This window comes from Vicia villosa, linkage group LG2 (genome assembly GCF_029867415.1).
Source record: "Vicia villosa cultivar HV-30 ecotype Madison, WI linkage group LG2, Vvil1.0, whole genome shotgun sequence".
Classification (NCBI taxonomy): domain Eukaryota; kingdom Viridiplantae; phylum Streptophyta; class Magnoliopsida; order Fabales; family Fabaceae; genus Vicia; species Vicia villosa.
Genome location: NC_081181.1, coordinates 67,859,308 through 67,875,967, shown reverse-complemented (window position 1 = coordinate 67,875,967; position 16,660 = coordinate 67,859,308). Strand labels below are relative to the sequence as shown.

The 16,660-nt window shown below is 33.9% G+C and overlaps 3 protein-coding genes and 1 long non-coding RNA gene across 5 annotated transcripts; 2 read left to right on the top strand and 2 right to left on the bottom strand.

Annotated features, from left to right (window-relative positions):
- Positions 1 to 2,860: 2,860 nt before the first annotated feature.
- LOC131649289 (uncharacterized) lies at positions 2,861 to 4,983 on the bottom strand. Its single transcript, XM_058919059.1, has 8 exons — positions 4,924 to 4,983; positions 4,122 to 4,190; positions 3,973 to 4,031; positions 3,664 to 3,784; positions 3,409 to 3,579; positions 3,267 to 3,329; positions 3,104 to 3,163; positions 2,861 to 3,010 (listed from the first exon to the last, which is right to left on the bottom strand). Exons 1-8 carry the CDS (start codon positions 4,981 to 4,983, stop codon positions 2,861 to 2,863), a joined length of 753 nt encoding a protein of 250 aa, XP_058775042.1.
- Positions 4,984 to 5,274: 291 nt separating this feature from the next.
- On the top strand, positions 5,275 to 9,145 carry LOC131649288 (nucleobase-ascorbate transporter 7-like). Its single transcript, XM_058919058.1, has 4 exons — positions 5,275 to 5,423; positions 7,339 to 7,467; positions 8,499 to 8,617; positions 9,003 to 9,145. The coding sequence occupies exons 2-4, from the start codon at positions 7,352 to 7,354 to the stop codon at positions 9,143 to 9,145; spliced, it is 378 nt and encodes a 125-aa protein (XP_058775041.1). The 5' UTR covers positions 5,275 to 5,423; positions 7,339 to 7,351.
- A 2,027-nt stretch (positions 9,146 to 11,172) lies between these two features.
- On the top strand, positions 11,173 to 12,530 carry LOC131649286 (nucleobase-ascorbate transporter 7-like). The gene is made up of 5 exons (XM_058919057.1): positions 11,173 to 11,185; positions 11,330 to 11,407; positions 11,502 to 11,644; positions 11,900 to 12,177; positions 12,453 to 12,530. Exons 1-4 carry the CDS (start codon positions 11,173 to 11,175, stop codon positions 12,158 to 12,160), a joined length of 495 nt encoding a protein of 164 aa, XP_058775040.1. The 3' UTR covers positions 12,161 to 12,177; positions 12,453 to 12,530.
- Positions 12,531 to 13,497: 967 nt separating this feature from the next.
- On the bottom strand, positions 13,498 to 15,667 carry LOC131651180 (uncharacterized). 2 transcript variants are annotated; one of them, XR_009298377.1, is made up of 4 exons: positions 15,328 to 15,667; positions 14,914 to 15,217; positions 14,043 to 14,309; positions 13,498 to 13,849 (listed from the first exon to the last, which is right to left on the bottom strand). It is a non-coding gene; the product is annotated as an uncharacterized LOC131651180 (long non-coding RNA). The 2 variants fall into 2 exon arrangements; XR_009298378.1 differs by having other exon boundaries at positions 14,043 to 14,294; positions 15,328 to 15,666.
- Positions 15,668 to 16,660: the final 993 nt, after the last annotated feature.

The window sequence follows — 16,660 nt, the reverse complement described above, 5'->3', positions numbered from 1 at the left end:
TGTATCCAGAGATTGTCCTTGAGATTTATTTATCGTCATAGCATACGAAACAACTATTGGAAATTGACGCCGTTTAAGTTTGAAAGGCCAAGGGGACTGAGAGGGAGACATGTCCATTCTTGGGATGTATACCAAATTCCCACAACCCTTTCCGGCCATGATTTTTGCTTTTATAACATGGTTGGCCATCTTAGTTATCATCACCCTTGTTCCGTTACACAAACCTTCCGACTGATCTATGTTACGCATAAGCATGACAGGCGTTCCTACCTTCAGGCAAATGTGGTGGTTAGGTAACCCCGAAGTAGTTAGTGCACTAAGAAACTCTGGTGTGAGGATGTCGACCACAGTGGTGTCATGAATCTCGGACCTGTCCACAGTGTTTGAGCTGTAGTATTCCTTCATGTCACCTACATTACATAAATGTGATTAATAGTGAGTGTAAGTATATTAAATATGTTCATAGAATTGTTGGATGGTTGCTGTATGGATACCTGAAACATTTAACTCGGTTATCCACCTCATTGTCGGTGTCAAAAATATATAGCTGAGCATACTGAGGAGTCTGATTATCCTCTGGTATCAGCGTCCCTATTTGATGACATGTTTGACCATGCAGACGTAATGTAGGAGGTCCTCCTCCATGAGCAACGGTTTTGTCGAATTTCATCCCCGGAGAGGTGAAGGAAAACATGGCGTTGTACGTACGAAGATTACTCTGATAGTTTTTGCTTTCGGGACTGGTACCGCTATGTAAAAGGTGTTGCATCAGCGGAGGGGGGCTCGCTAGCAACGGCAGTACAACTTTTCCGCTCCTACAGCACTTGTGGAACTTAGGAACAGTGGTATGTCGTGATTTTTGTTTCCTTTCCTGATACCACATATAGGCATGACAAAACTGACATTCCCAAACTCGATCCCCTATGTCAGAGTATTTTGTATTGATTGGTAAATGGAGTTTAGAAAACAATATATAAAATTTATAATTAAATAGGACAATGAGAAAGGAAACACACCTTCTAGATGGGCATCTACGACATCATCAATATCGACTCCATCATAATCATCTTCAGAATTCTCACCCAAGTTGATATCATCTTCGGAGCTAGAGTGTGCCTCGGTAGTTCTATGAGAGTTAGTCTCAACAATGCCTCTATCATTGAGAGGGATTGCACTGGCATTAGACGTAGAAGCCACGTCGGTATCTTTAAGTAGGTTGTTGGGAGGGTGTCGACTAACTCTGGGCCTTTTTTGAGGTAATACACCTCGTACGTGTCTATTGGAAGGGACTGTGTTAGAACGGGTGGATTGATTCTCAATTAGAGGCCGTCGATTACATGATGCCGGTGTCGTGCTGGTAGAAGGAACAACATTGCCTAGGGTGGGCATATTTTCTTTGTCTGGATGATGATAACCGTTCCTCCGGTTCGACAATATGATCCTCCTCCTCTTTCTAGCTATTGCATGGACATTTGAACTGTGCAAGGGTTGACAGATAGTAGAAGAAGGAGCTCCATTTGATTGGAGGTTTCCATCCATGTTACCACTTCCATGTGCAATATAATCATCGAACTGGATGGTTCCGGCCATTGGAAGTTGCATGACAGAAGGTGTATGCGGGAGATTATCATGACGTTTGCGTCTCCGTCTATCCAGAATTAATTTTCTCCGGCGTCTCGCTATAGCAGCCCTCCCAGTTGTAGTTGAAGCAGCTTTGTCCTCCATTACTTGATCAATACACAATGCAACAGATATAGCAATGTAACAGATTTGAAAAATGTGGTTGAAAAGTCCAAAGAATTAGACAAAATTGGTACACGAAATCGCTGGCCTAAGTATGCAAAAAGGGATGATGCATGTAACATCCAGTTGTATACTTATATGGCATCAAAATGGGATGGAAACCAAAAAAAGAGGGTAATTTGAAATATTTCGTTTTCCCTCCAGTGGTGTATTATATATTTGAAATTTGCCATCAAAAAAGAAAAGTTAATAATATTATTTTACTTTCAAAAATCATTAATAAAATTGGATTATTATAATATGATGTGTTTGTAAGCATGCATTGGGTTTATAACAATGTAGATGTGCAGTCTAGGATTAAGTGCAAGGTAAGATGATTGGAAAGGTAAAAGCATAGGCCGCAGGAACAGTTGCAAATAGGAAGTTTGTCAAAAAGTTAAAAAGAAGTTTCTGACACACATAGCACGTGAGGGTGTTTTCATTATACCTGTTGTATTATTGGATTTGAAACAGCATAAAAAAAGAAGCACAATGGTTTGGAAGGGTCAGTATTGGCATCTACCATTTTAAAAGCAATATAATAATCCAAATTGTGAGACTGCAACCAAAAAATTGAATTTGAAGAGAGAGTTCATTATTTGTGGTTATGCAACCAAAAAAATAGGTTACTATAGACCAATCGTTGAAGATATTATGTAAGTAAATATATGTTAATTGTAAAATATTGTCATTACATGTAATAGAGTTTTAATTGGATTTAGCTATGTTAAGTCATTGTAGTTAATGGTTTGCTTATACTCAGAAGAAATTTCGGTGAAATCATGAATATAGATGGTAAGTCTTATACAATAGAGCCACATAAGTCACAACAACAGGTATACTGAAAATGTTATGTAAGATAGATGAATTACATTGCTTAGCAATTAAGGTAGACTTTAAAGTTAGCCAAAAATACAAATGGGACGTAGAGAAATAGACCGCCGTCAACAAAATATAACGACATATCCAGTAGGATAGTTCTATGAAACAGGACTTTTAAATGGCGGGGCACGACACAGTTTCAAAATGGTACATGCCAATACAAAACGATTTCTCAAAAAAGGAGTACAACTACATTTTATTTCTCCAACTTGATGATCTTTTTAAGTTTTGTGGAAGAAAGTTCCCCATCACACACGGTCGTCGATTCGCTTGAGCCATCATGGTTTTGCCTCTTTGCAGTGGGTGTTTGCGGATCGGGGTTATGTTTGGAGGTTATCTCTAAATCCTGCAGTCACATAATACAAAGAAACAATAATCAGTTATGCATACGTCCAGATGTGTTTTGAATAGATGAAGGCTGCTATTAGGTGTATCATACCGTAAGGACGTCACAATCATCGGCAGCCGCAATGTTAGCTTCATCAACGCTCTCTTTTATCTGCCACCAAAAAGAAAAACATGTGGATAAATCATAACCATTCAAACCAATTGAGTACAATAATTCTGTATTGAAGTTATAATGTTATTAGTCATTAGCTGACCTGGACTGCCAGCTTAGTTCCGGAGGGTTCAGTACCGGACGGTTCAGAAACCGCGACATTAGCCTTATAGAGATCAATACAATCAGCATGAGTGAAGGAGGTAAAACAAACATGTTCAGAGTTGTTATTGGTTAAGTTTTACCTGCCTAGGCTCCCATGGAGCACCAAATTGTTTAACAAACGGTTTGTCATCAATAAACATAATAACGGAGCAGCTGTCCCAACTGGGCTGCCATCTAACTCTCAAAGCCAGATCCAAGTTCAACATGGCATCTAGCTTCAAGGGAAAATCCAAAGGATCTGTAATACCAGCCTACAACAGAAAACGACCATGTTAAGGACAATACATTAACATAGTAGGTTTAATTCATATAAAAAGTAGGATATGATCAACAACCTGTATCATCGTGTCGCGCATCTGAGCAGCTGAAATACCTAAAATCTGTTGGCATTCCCTGTCCCAAAATATAAATTTGCAGGACGTGTCGAGATGGAATCCTTCGACTTCAATCTTATACCTGTTGTTGGATAACAATACATGTCAAAAAAACACAAAATCAGCCAAAGCTTTTATCGGTCAAATAAAAATGTAGTAAAAGATCCATACTTATATATTTCCGTCTCAGTCAAATGGCGATTATCACATTCATATGGAGGTTTATCACCGCGTGCCGTTTTGGTGCATGCAAGGCAGCACCGATAGTACCATCCACAGGAAGAAGCAATGAGTTTCCTTGTCTTTGCAACAGTAGCACAAAAAGCTTCCTGCAAAAATCCATTTGCACTAACGATACAATATCACACGGTTCATAAATTAAACTTCAACTATATTAGAATCACAGTCATTAAATATACCTCGCGCAGTTGTTTAAGCTGACTCAGAGGGAGAGCAACAGCCTTATTAAGCAGCTTTTGACTGTCACTCTGTCTAACATTTTCAGTATTGTTTTATATCTATTAAAATACAAATTAACATTAAATTAAAAGGTTTGTTTTAAATTTTTTAAATTAAATTAAATATGTTCGATAAATTGACATGTGAATTTAAGAAAATGATGATGTCCAAATGCAGGGAGTGGAGAAAAAGAGAATCACGCGCAGTTCTTTTGGTGACAAAAGAAAAATCTATCTACTTTGTTTAGAATAAAAAGAAGAGAAAGAGCACTCTATAACAAGGGCCGCTTTTTCCTCAAAAACATGCATTCTATGAATTGGTCCCTCTGGTGATAGAAGTGTTTGATAAAATATAATGTGATGGTGTTGGTGTGTGAGAGTGTACGTTTCTTCATTTGTACTGATATGAATTTTTCATCTTCTTTTATTAAAGCTATCTACTATTAACCAAACATCACATTGGTATATTGTTGTTTGAATTAGCTAGAAGAGGCAATCCATTTGACCATGGAAAATTTTATCTTCAACTCTCCTCCTAGCCCACAAGTTCATCACTTTGATCTCCATAAATTCACCTCTCCTCCCAGCAAACTTCTCACTTTAAAAACTATTCAAGTTCATTACTTTGATCTCCATATATTCATCTCTCCTCCCAACAAACTTCTCACTTTAAAAACTCTTCAAGTTCATCACTTTCATTTCCTCTGTTTATTATATCTCGAGGATCAGATCATCATTTGTGGCTTAGGCTCTCTTCGGTAACTTCATTTTTTCCATATGGCTCCTTATTCTTTATGTCCTTATTCGATTCCTTCCCATTCATCACGTATTCACGTTTATATCTCCCTTTGTGCTCATTTCAGATCCTCGTTTTGCGGTTCACGATTCTCGTAAGTTGTCTCACAATGTTCATCTTGTATTGTTCATTTCTTACTATTATTTAAATGCATATGTAAGGTTAGGTTTAGATATGATCTTTTCTTGTCTCTCTCCATCTTTGCGATTCCAACCTAGGTATAAAGTTTTGCAGTGTGTACACTCATTCTTTTGAGAATATCATTTATGATTTGTTCTTACATTAAGGAAATTCAAATTAAAGCTAATATGACCTTGTTCTTCCCGTTATATTATCTATGTTATTTTAACAGATTTGGATTCTGGAATTTGTATAGTTCTAATTGAGTATTAAATGAATTTCTAATTCATACAGATCAGAAGGATTTCACCACCCAAATTGGAGATCCAACTTGAACGAAACACAAGGTAATTTTATATATAGTAAAGTAACAAACCATGATTCATGTTAGTTCTAGTCATCAAATTGCCTTGTGGGAGTTGAGGACTTGGTGCCTCATCTAATTGGCTGTTGAGATAAAACTATTGAATATTACACTCTGAGCATGTGATTGAAAACCTTGTTTTAAGTGGATTTACTTGCTTGAAATATAATTTTGTTTCTGTTTCTGTTTTTATGTTTTGTTGTTTTAAGTGTATTTACTTGCTTGAAATCTAATTTTGTTTCTGTTTTTATGTTTTGTTGTATAACTTATGCTCATTTCCAGTGTTTAATACACTTACAGTTAAAAAAAAAAAGAAGCTCATTTCCAGTGTTTAATACACTTACAGTTACTCAAAAAAAGGGCTAGTTTTGTGTTGTTAGTGAGTCAATACTACCAGCAAAAAAAGGGCTAGTTTTGTGTTGTTAGTGAGTCAATACTACCAGCTAGCACGTACGTCATGCAGGTTCAAGTGACATATGAGACGATGTATTTTTTTATGAGTCTAATTTTATAATATTTTAACATATTAGCTTATGAAAGTGAGTGCCATACTTTTTTTAATTTCCAACTACTATTAGCCATTAGCAAGGTAATATGTAATAAAAAAAATTTGACAAATTATTAAAAAGAAAATTATACCATGTTTTGTTTTTGCATAGTAAAACCAAATTCTATTTAAAATAGTTAATGGTTTAACATTTTTTTTATCCATCTTAATTCGTATTGTTTTTAATATAATTTGACATTATTAGATTGTAAAATATTATTAACATTTGAAATTTAATAAAAAATTGTTGTGACTACAAATAAACCCAAATATATTCAATAAAAATTAAACATGTTTTTTCATCCATCTTATTCTTACTGTTTTCTATAATCACATGTCACAATGTTTATATATTTATATTGTATTATCGTCTAGATGTTAAAATATCATTAACTTAATTTTTTAATAAATTAACTTTATTGAACTATTTAATTTAATTTAAGTTAAAAAAATTTAAAACAAACCTTTTAATTTAAAATGTCAATTTGTATTTTAATAGATATAAAATAATACATTTAACTCAAAATATAAATATAAAAACGTCCTACCATTGAGAGTACTCACTAGATAAATTTAGAATATTTTTTTAATATTTTAAATACTAAAATATATAGGTAATAATATTTTAAAGTGTAATTAATTATATCACATTTTAAAAAAACTTACATAGAATATAAGCTGATGTTAGTGTGACTATAGTAATCAATAAAGATTAACTTAGATTAAAAAAATATATATTTAACCATTAACCTTTTAACTAGTTTAACAAAAAAAATTAGCTTTAATTTAGAATTTGGCCGGACTATGCCCCCTAAAAAAGAACATGATACTTTTATTTTAAATATTTTGTTACAATTTATTAAACATTAAATATATAACTATGCATATTTAAATTTAAATTTATGTAGTAAAAAAACTCACACCAAAAGTCAATATAGAGAAAGAGGAAAATAGACTATGTATATCGTTGATAAATCAATTGAAACAAGCCTTTACATATGAAGCGGTTGCTTATTAAAAAAACATATCAAATGGTTTAAATATTGCGGTAGAGATGGTTGCATACATATCGATGCCGAGGATCCAAATTGGTATTTGTGGTAGTTTATGACATGGCAGTTTGATCTTTATCGTCTCATTATTGTAAAGAATATATATGTTTTTGAACAAAAAAAAATAGGACGTAATACACTCAACAATTTGTTTTAATAGTAATATTAAGTAATTTTCAACCCCAACAACATGACTTTATCCATCTATTTTCTTGCGACATAAAAGTTGTGTATGTTGTTCGTAAATTTTGATAGTAATATTACATAATTATTAATATTGTATTTTCTTTTTATTTAAGCCACGACAGGACCATGTCTCAACAAGTTTCTTCCGATTCTCCCATTTCTGAACAAGCTTCTTACGCCAGTGCCCATGAGATTACACCGGCTACACCCGAGGCTAGGGGCGGAGCCACACAGGGTTTACGGTATGCAAATGATAATGTCTACTAGTTCAATGTAGTTGCCAAAATAAATAGATCAAAATATAATTGTTACATCATATATACACCATTTTGACAGTCTACACGATAATAATGTCAATCATCACTATCACATATGGAAAATATCGAATGATTAATATATCAACTTTGAGTTTCCTATCACATATGTCAATCATCACTATCAGATTAATTTAAAATAGAATGAGACTGATTCCGTTTGGTTTTCAGCATATAAGTGTCTATGATTATGCAATGTGAGCATAACCACAATCTTTTAGAAAATATAACCACAACCTTTTAGAAAGTATAACCAAACCTTAGAAGAGACTAAATGTGTTGCGAGATCAGCTGCCATAAGTGCCAAATATTCACCTGTATTAACCACCTAAATAGCCTGGCAAACGAGAATGGTATCATCAATGCAGTGCCTCCACCAATTGAAATTCCATTAACATGAGCAACCTGATGTAACATAACAACCATCTTTTAGAAAACACGAGACTTCACTAAATTTTTACAAGCATCATGTAATGCGTTAAATGATTAAGAACAATGGGATTAATTAAGTTAATGAACGAAATCTGAGTTTTCTTAAAGGTACTAATGTGATGGCAAAGCCAGTAAAATCTGTAAACAACTTCAAGACATGAATCACCCCTATCAAATTTGAAATTCAAATCATCCTCCTCTTCATCCTTCAGCTGAGCATGGAACATGCAGAAAATTAAAACATGCAGATGTGAGACTAGAGAAATTGAATCACAGTAAAAAAATTTGTTAGAACCCTAAATTAAAAAACCCAAAAATCTAAAAACCTAATTGAAGTTAGAAAATATAATACAAAAGGTCAGAAAATAAATCAACCACAAAACTTAGAAAATAATAAATATAACTCAATCAAAAGATCCAACCTTATAAACAGGCATTTCCATAATTTTTTTCGGTTTTCCTTGGGCTAGGGGTTCCTCTTATTATAAATTGTAATTATTTAATTTTTGTTTGCACCCCTAAATCAGGATCCTGCCTCCGCCACTATCCGAGGCTTTTTATACACCCCCACAGCAACAAAATGAGAACGTAGAAGCCATTGATCATGATGAAGAGGTTGACTGTGATCTGACTACTCCTTCATGGGGTTAGTAGCTTCAATTCTTCTTTGTTTTGATAAATTCTTGTTTTGCATATAGTCTTCATCCTCTCTACTTTCGTTTGCATATACTGTGATTAAAACTCATGCTTATATATTAGGAAATTTTTGTAAACAAAAGCGACGAAAATAACATAAGACCATATTTTCCTATTAGTTGAAAACTTAAAGAAAAAACCTAAACATAATAAGATTTTCATTTAAAAATAGATTTTCATTTGGTTGTGAATTTGGTTCTCAAAATCCGAAATTTTGCATAATATGAATTGAACTCTTCAATGTTTTTTAAGTAGCTGTTATTTTTTGCTTAAGGCAGTGTTATACCTTTGTATTTATTGTGAATGCTGATTTTAAAATTTTGATGTTATTCTAGGAATGTCCTTAGCCTTAGGCTTTCAGCATTATTTGGTAATGCTAGGGAAGACCGTTCTAATTCCTACCATTTTAGTTCCTCTGATGGGGGTGCGATGTAAGTCTTTATGGTTTAAGTTAAATATATATAAGAATGAAATTTGATTTTTGATGATGATGTTTAATTTTTTTTAACTCTATAAGCTTTTAATTTAACTTTTTTTTTAAATAGTTAGAAAAAGCTATGATGATTCATATACATATCTACCCACCATGATGTCAATTATCTTGGCGGATACTCATAGCGATATTGAGGATCCTATAAAGGTTGCCTTTTTATATATTTCATTAATTTGCTTTTTTTTTTTTTTACTTATTAATCTATCTGATTTTGTGATTAATGTGCAGAAATTTGTGAAAATAATGAATGCAACACAGGGCGCCCTAATGGTTGCATCACCATGCAGATGGTTCTTGGATTCACTGGCGGTTGGCACCATGTAGTCAGGTTGGTTCAGATGTGCATTCAAATACTTATTTTAGATGCTGTATATGTTTTGAGAATTATTTAGCTAAAACATCTTTGTATAATCTGCTGTATTTTTTTAGGTTTTTGAGTCCTCTCTCTACTATTCTCTTAGTTTCTCTATCAGGTTTTGGCCTATATCAGTTCGGTTTTTCCATGGTATGGTCTTATATTTATAACCTATGTTTTCATTCATTTACGAATTAAAATTTCTATGATTCATGTTTTCTTAATTGTGACTTTTAAATCTCAGCTCGCACGATGTGTCGAAATTAGACTACCTGAGCTTGTAGTACTTCTGTTATTCACGCAGGTTCATTTTTATTGTTACTTTTACTTTATTATTTCTTTCATATTTCACATGACCACTATATTCTAAAGTACTTAAGTGTTTTTGAGCAGTATCTTCCTCATGTGAGGAGAGGAGACCGGCGCATTTTTTTCTTGGATCGCTTTGCGGTCATTTTCTCAATCCTAGTCTTGTGGATTTATGCCCACATTCTCACTCGTGCTGGAGCTTACAAGTGTTCACATCCTTGTAGGACTGACAGTGCTGAAATTATTGGTGGTGCATTTTGGTAAGAATCATGTCATATTTTTATGATACAGGACAATAAATTGGAATGTCAAAATATGTGGCATTCTCTTTTAAATTTCATAGTAGAAAATATAATAAATGTAAAGTATAATTACAATAGCTATTGTCAAAAAAATGTAGTCTTGCTGCATACCATGTAGTGGCGCGTATTTGGTAGCCGAATACTTTCTTGTATTAGTAATGCAAGAAGCATTAAATATTCCAATGAGCATCCACTATTGATAAACTTTAACATATTAATCCATAATTAATCATGCTTCTTTGTTATCATATGCAAATGGACACTGGTATGCAAAGTACGCATTTTATACTAATTAGTTTAGGCAAGAATAATGGAGTAGGGTTTGAGTTTTTTTATGATACTATTTGGTTTAAGCAATGGAGTAGGATTAGATTTTTTTTATCAAAACAGCTTAGAATTTATATATGATAGATTGGCTCTGACAAAATATTTAATCAGGTTCACTATGCAAATCCCATTTCAATGGGGAACTCCTTCATTTACTCTAGGAGAATCATTTGCTATGATGGTTGCTTCCTTTGTAGCATTGGTAGAGGTTTGTTAATACATGAATATTATTCTTTTTTAAACTTCTCATTTCTATACAACGTGACATATTTCTATAACGATAATTTCTTACAAAACATTCAATTTCCTGCAGTCAACCGGTGGCATCATCGCCATATCTAGGTATGCGAGTGCAGCTCCGTTGCCACCTGCAGTACTTAGCCACAGCATTGGTTGGCAGGTAAATATAATTTATGAATTGGAAGTATTTATTAAATTGCTTTAAAAATGACATAAATTCATATTTTGTTTGTTATTTTTCTTTTATTTTCTCATTTTATATTTGTGAATTGCATATGATCATGATTGATTACTATAACAAATGTATCAGGGGATAGGGAATTTTGTATCAGCGACTATAGGGGGGACTGGAGTGTCAACTTCTATGTAAGTTCCTTATTCAAATTACAATATGTTTTTCTTATTAGGGAAGTATGCCCAATTAATTTTAAGAAACATTTTTTGAGTTTTCCCTCAGAGAGAATGTGGGATTGCTGGCCATGACACGAGTCGGTAGTCAAAGAGTTGTTTGGATAGTAGCTGGATTCATGATTTTTTTTCTCCATTTTTGGTAAATATTATGAAGCTAGTCATTATAATAATTAATTTCCTCTGTGAAACAAAGTACTTACTATAAAGTGTTTTTCTTATACGCAGGAAAGTTTGGAGCTTTGTTTGCCTCCATCCCAACTTCTATACTTGCAGCTGTGTATTGTATTTTATTTATTTACGTGGGTATGTATAATCAACTAAGTTTAACAGTCGTATTCTTATTAGTCTTAATTTTATCTGTTTTATTTTTCATTTTTTCTTTTCATTTTTAACACAGGTTTAGGCGGTCTCAACTTGCTTTCGTATTGTGATTTGAACAACTTTCGAAGCAGGTTTATCTTGAGTTTCTCTCTGTTTATGGGTTTCTCCATACCACATTATGCTGTGGAGTATGGTCTTCTACGTACCAAAATTCGTTGGGTATGTATGCATTCTTTCATTTTCATATTACTTATCATGGGTATGTATGCATTCTTTCATTTTCATATTACTTATCATATAATGTAACACTTTAAAAATATGAATAGATCAAATTGATTAGACTTCCGGGTCCTTGTTTAATTAGCCCTCTGTTGAATAACTACTTAACAAAATGATTAATAAAAAAATGATTGAATTAATGTGTATTGTTTTTCAAAAATATTGCTCAAATTTTGTAGTTTTTTTTTTTTGCAGTTTAATGATGTGGTCAATGTTCCATTTTCATCCGGAGCATTTGTTTCATGTATCTTAGCCATATTTTTGGATTTTGTTTTGCTCCGGAGAAGTGATGGCCATAACCAGAGAGACCAAAACAGCAACTGGTGGGATCAATTCACCTCTAGGAGAGCTGATAGTAGGATTGCCGATAATCAGAGAGACCGAAACAGCAACTGGTGGGCTCGATTCACCTCTAGAAGAGCTGATAGCAGGATTGCCGAGTCTCTACCTTTGTAGTGTTATTGTAGATTATTGTATAAAGCTTTATTACATATAATTATATGTATATATTACATTACTAGCAGTACAATTAGAGCTGTCAAATAAGCCCTATAACTAAAAGCCCTAATAATTTGGCCCCATTAAAGCCCTTATATATTGAGCCCTCAATTAATAAAATTTATTTTGGGCCCTAAAATTTTAGGCCCTTTATAAAATGTATTTTTTTTGCCCCATTGAGGGGCCTTATTTTATTCCCAAATTCCACGTAGATTTGCTCGGAGACTCCATTTTTATCAATTTCCCACAGCTTCATCTTCACCGCCACAGCCACCGCCACCGTCAACCCATTGCGCCGCCGTCAAATTGTCTCCATTGTAAAACAAAGGTACTCTTTTCTCTCCATTTCTCTTTAATCTCTAGCTTTCCTAAAATCAGCTTTGATTTTTCATCTCATTTGAATTCAGATGATCTAAATCTTCATGTTATAGGAGTGAATCAATAGGATTATAAATGGATTCTTTTTCATCTTAATTGAATTCACATGAGTCATCTTTATGTTTATAATATTGCTTAATATGTGCAATCCCAAGCTGTTTGTGAAAACGCGTCAACAACTTTATACATGTTATTGTTTTACAACTGAAAATCCATTTTAAGTTGATTAATTTTGCTGGGATACAGCTTGTTGCATCTAATCCTTCTGGTGCTTCCGACCGTTGAAGTGCGAGATCAGTGTTTATTTCCCTATGGTTGACCAAAAGTAAGGTTTTCACCTGTTGTGTTCTGAGGATGAATTTGGAGATTGCATTGTACTCAAGACATCATTTGTGCTAACGCTTGTTGTTTGATATGTAAGTTTGGTTTGAATTGGTGAATTGAATTAAAAGAGTTTCGTTGAAGATGGGAGTTTATTGGAATTTGTTCATTAGACTTGAGGTGAATTTAAATTCAAGAAAAAAATCAAGGAAAAATTAAAGAATTCCCATTGTTCGAGATCATTAAGTCAAAGGCTTGTGGAGTGAATTAGAACGGAACGAGTCATGGTACAAGATTATGAGCTTAAGGAGAGCATTGTTTCAAGACGCCATTACGCTCCAATTTCTTGGTGACTTATCATTTATGTTTGGTTTGAATCAAGGAATTGAGATTGAATTCAGGTTCTTCATTGAAAATTAAAATGGGAATTATTCATTCTAATGGTGTTTTGAGTTCCTTGTTGATCAAAGGTTGGAATAAGAATCTTTAAACAAGCAAAAGACGTTCATGGCTGACTTGTTTGGAATACAAATTATAAGTATGAAAAGGCGGTTTACTACTATTCGTTTCATGTCCATAAGTCCATCAAGTTCAGGTGTGCATTCGAAATTCATTCAAAATTACCAAAAGCTTGTTTAAAGTTCCATTCGTCCAAACACTATCATGGCATGTTAAAGTACATTTCATTCAAAGGTATCTTAAAGTACATTTATGAAAGGGAAGGACGCTTGAATAAATTGTCAACACCTGCAAAAATGGCAGTGTGAAACACATTCTTGATGATGCCCTGCACTTATTCGAAAATGATTCCAAGCTTCCGCTGGACCGCACCACCCTGTAATTCACAACCAAAGCCAACATACAATCAAACTTGCAACCCTCACTTCAACAAAACCGAACCGCGGCTGAACCGTAAATCCCACAGCAAAAAAAAAAACAAAGCTTGCCCTGCATATAAACAAAATCGAAAAGAAAACCGGTTCAGATCAACAGCAAATTACAGAAGAAAGCTCATAACAGAAACCACAAACTGGAATTTGGCAAAGAAAAATAACAGCATAATAAGAAGGAAAAAGAGTTATAACAGAAAATCAGGAGGAATTTTCATAACACAAAAAATCGGTTACAACAGGAAACTGACCTGTAACCGAATCCATAACAAACTTATCTTTCACTCTCCAAATTTTCGCTTCTGATAAGAATCCACCATATTAAATCTCTCCCTTGAAGCTCCCATTCTATCCAATTCTCGTTGAATCTTCAATCCAGAGTCTTCAAGCACCTCAAATCTTCAATCTAATTCTCAAAGTGTACTTGGCCCATGTTTCTAAATTTGATATCAAATCAGCCCCGTAAAACCGACATCAAACCGAACCGGTCCACAAAACCACACCTGCACCAAAAGAGCCTGCATCAGTGACCAAATATCAGACTGGCACGGTAAAAATCAAAAGGAAGGCATGTTTGCTATTAAGCTGATTCAGCAATCATCAATAAGCCACTTGCAATAAACAAAAGAAGGGGTTCGGCAATGAAAACAAGAAAACCAGCCCCAACCACGAGAAAATCGAACAGGAAAATAGAAGGGATTGGAAACCAAAAGCATATTATAACAGGAACAAAAAGAATTATTAATGGAAATCGAGGAGGAAAATCATAACAAAAAGCTCATAGCAGAAGATAACCAACATCTAACAAACTTCAAAACAGTTCACAAACAGAAAACTAATTTCTAACTAACTTCCTTACCATCCATAACTAACTTCCAACTATCTATAACAGAATCACTAACCTATAACTAAATAACATAACACATTCATAATTCAGCATAACAGAAATATAACTGACTCTTAATTCAAATAACCAATTCCTAACTGAAATCCAGCTCAGCATCATACTCCTAACAGAATTCTCAACAGAAAAAGGTGTAACAGACTCATAACAAACTTTTCTTAACTACCAAAACAGAAAATGAAAAGAGAAGATTGAGAAAATAACAAACTTTAACTCACCTATATAACCGGACTCATCATCATCATTCAGCTCCTCCACAATTTCTTCCTCCACCATTTTTCGTCAACCTTCTCCCTTTTCACTCCCATTCATCCACCTTCCACTCTTCATCTTCTTCACAAATCTTCAATCTTCTTCTCCCTCTCTTGGCCTTCAGAACCTCCTCTCCACCACCATCACTTCAGATCGTTATCAACATCATAACTTCAACACGCATCAACGCATCTTCTCTGCAACGCTCAACAATCCTCCTCACTATTCTTCACCGTGAACAATACCAACGCCACACAGCGCTCTTCCTCACTGCGAACAACAACAACAACATCGCATTCAGATTCAGAAACAAGAAAACCGAAGAAAGAGAAGATTCGCAGGATGGTGAATTGAGAACGAGAGCGGAGATCAAGATATACCTGAGTTTCAATTAGGCATGAATATGCGGTGCTCGTTTTGAAGCACCGTCGGAACGACTCCGGCCGAATCAGAGATGAGAGACCGAATTTTATTACGTAAAGGACATTTGTAATTGAAAGACGGGTCAAGCAGATAGCATCGTCGATGATAGAGAGCTCGAGACAAAGAGAGTTTGAGAAGGATATGTCGCTCCCTTTCTTGATTATGGTGGCCGGAGACTCATCGGGGAAGAACAGGATCGGCGTCGCGGCCGTGAGGAAGAGAGCTTGTACGTTGTTCAGATAATCCCAAAGGTCACATATACATAACCCTAATTCGAAATTTTTATCCCACTATCATGATTATAAAAAGAATAATGCTATACTTACACCCCCAAACTTACACCCCAAACTTACACCAATACTTACACCAATACTTACACCAAACACTGTTCACCGTATTTATACGGTAAACAGTGTTTTTTAAAATAAAATAATAATATTTATAAAAAATATTTTTTATTTTTAAAATTACGGACGACACTGTGTAAGGACGTACATTAACCAACTTCATTACTGCATTAACCAAGTTTTTACACTGCATTAACCAAGTTTGGTGACGGCTAAAAATCAATTTTAATACCTGGATGTTGCATTAACCAACTTCATTACTGCATTAACCAAATTTTTACACTGCATTAACCAAATTTAATGACTACTGGAAAGTACTGTTCATGGGTGTAAGAATAGCATTACTCAAATTTGGTTAATGCAGTGTAAAAACTTGGTTAATGCAGTAATGAAGTTGGTTAATGCAATATTCAAGTATTAAACATAATTTTTAGCAGTCATCAAATTTGGTTAATGCAGTGTAAAAACTTGGTTAATGCAGTAATGAAGTTGGTTAATGCACGTCCTTATATGAACATATGAACAGTGTCGTCCGTAATTTTAAAAATAAAAAATATTTTTTATAAATATTATTATTTTATTTTAAAAAACACTGTTCACCGTATAAATATGGTGAATAGTGTTTGGTGTAAGTATTGATGTAAGATTGAGATGTAAGTATAGCATTGCTCTTATAGAAAATATATCCCATTTTACCATTCATTTCAAACGTATTTCTCTTTATACCATTTTCCAAACAAAAAAAATTGAATTAAAGTACTTCCGCAAAAGCATTGGACTGATCCTTTAAAAATTAAAGTGCCTCCGCCATTCAAAGAGCGGAACTGTGTATTGCACATTTTTTAATTTTTTTTATTAAGAATATATATCAAAATAATATGAAGCATTAGTAATTATTATTAATGGTGATAGTTTTTACTGAATATAAAATAAAATGTGAAAA

What these genes read in the sequence shown, in the direction of transcription:
- LOC131649289 (XM_058919059.1), bottom strand. Translation starts at nt 4,983, where the DNA reads ATGAATGGGAAGGAATCGAATAAGGACATAAAGAATAAGGAGCCATAT. An exon ending in AGCCATATGGAAAAAATGAA is followed by an intron (nt 4,191 to 4,923) that starts GTTACCGAAGAG and finishes AATGTTAGACAG; the next exon opens with AGTGACAGTCAAAAGCTGCT. An exon ending in TGCGCGACACGATGATACAG is followed by an intron (nt 3,580 to 3,663) that starts GTTGTTGATCAT and finishes TTTCTGTTGTAG; the next exon opens with GCTGGTATTACAGATCCTTT.
- LOC131649288 (XM_058919058.1), top strand. Translation starts at nt 7,352, where the DNA reads ATGTCTCAACAAGTTTCTTCCGATTCTCCCATTTCTGAACAAGCTTCT. An exon ending in GGAGCCACACAGGGTTTACG is followed by an intron (nt 7,468 to 8,498) that starts GTATGCAAATGA and finishes CCCCTAAATCAG; the next exon opens with GATCCTGCCTCCGCCACTAT. An exon ending in TCTGACTACTCCTTCATGGG is followed by an intron (nt 8,618 to 9,002) that starts GTTAGTAGCTTC and finishes ATGTTATTCTAG; the next exon opens with GAATGTCCTTAGCCTTAGGC.
- LOC131649286 (XM_058919057.1), top strand. An exon ending in TATTTTATTTATTTACGTGG is followed by an intron (nt 11,408 to 11,501) that starts GTATGTATAATC and finishes TTTTTAACACAG; the next exon opens with GTTTAGGCGGTCTCAACTTG. An exon ending in TACGTACCAAAATTCGTTGG is followed by an intron (nt 11,645 to 11,899) that starts GTATGTATGCAT and finishes TTTTTTTTGCAG; the next exon opens with TTTAATGATGTGGTCAATGT.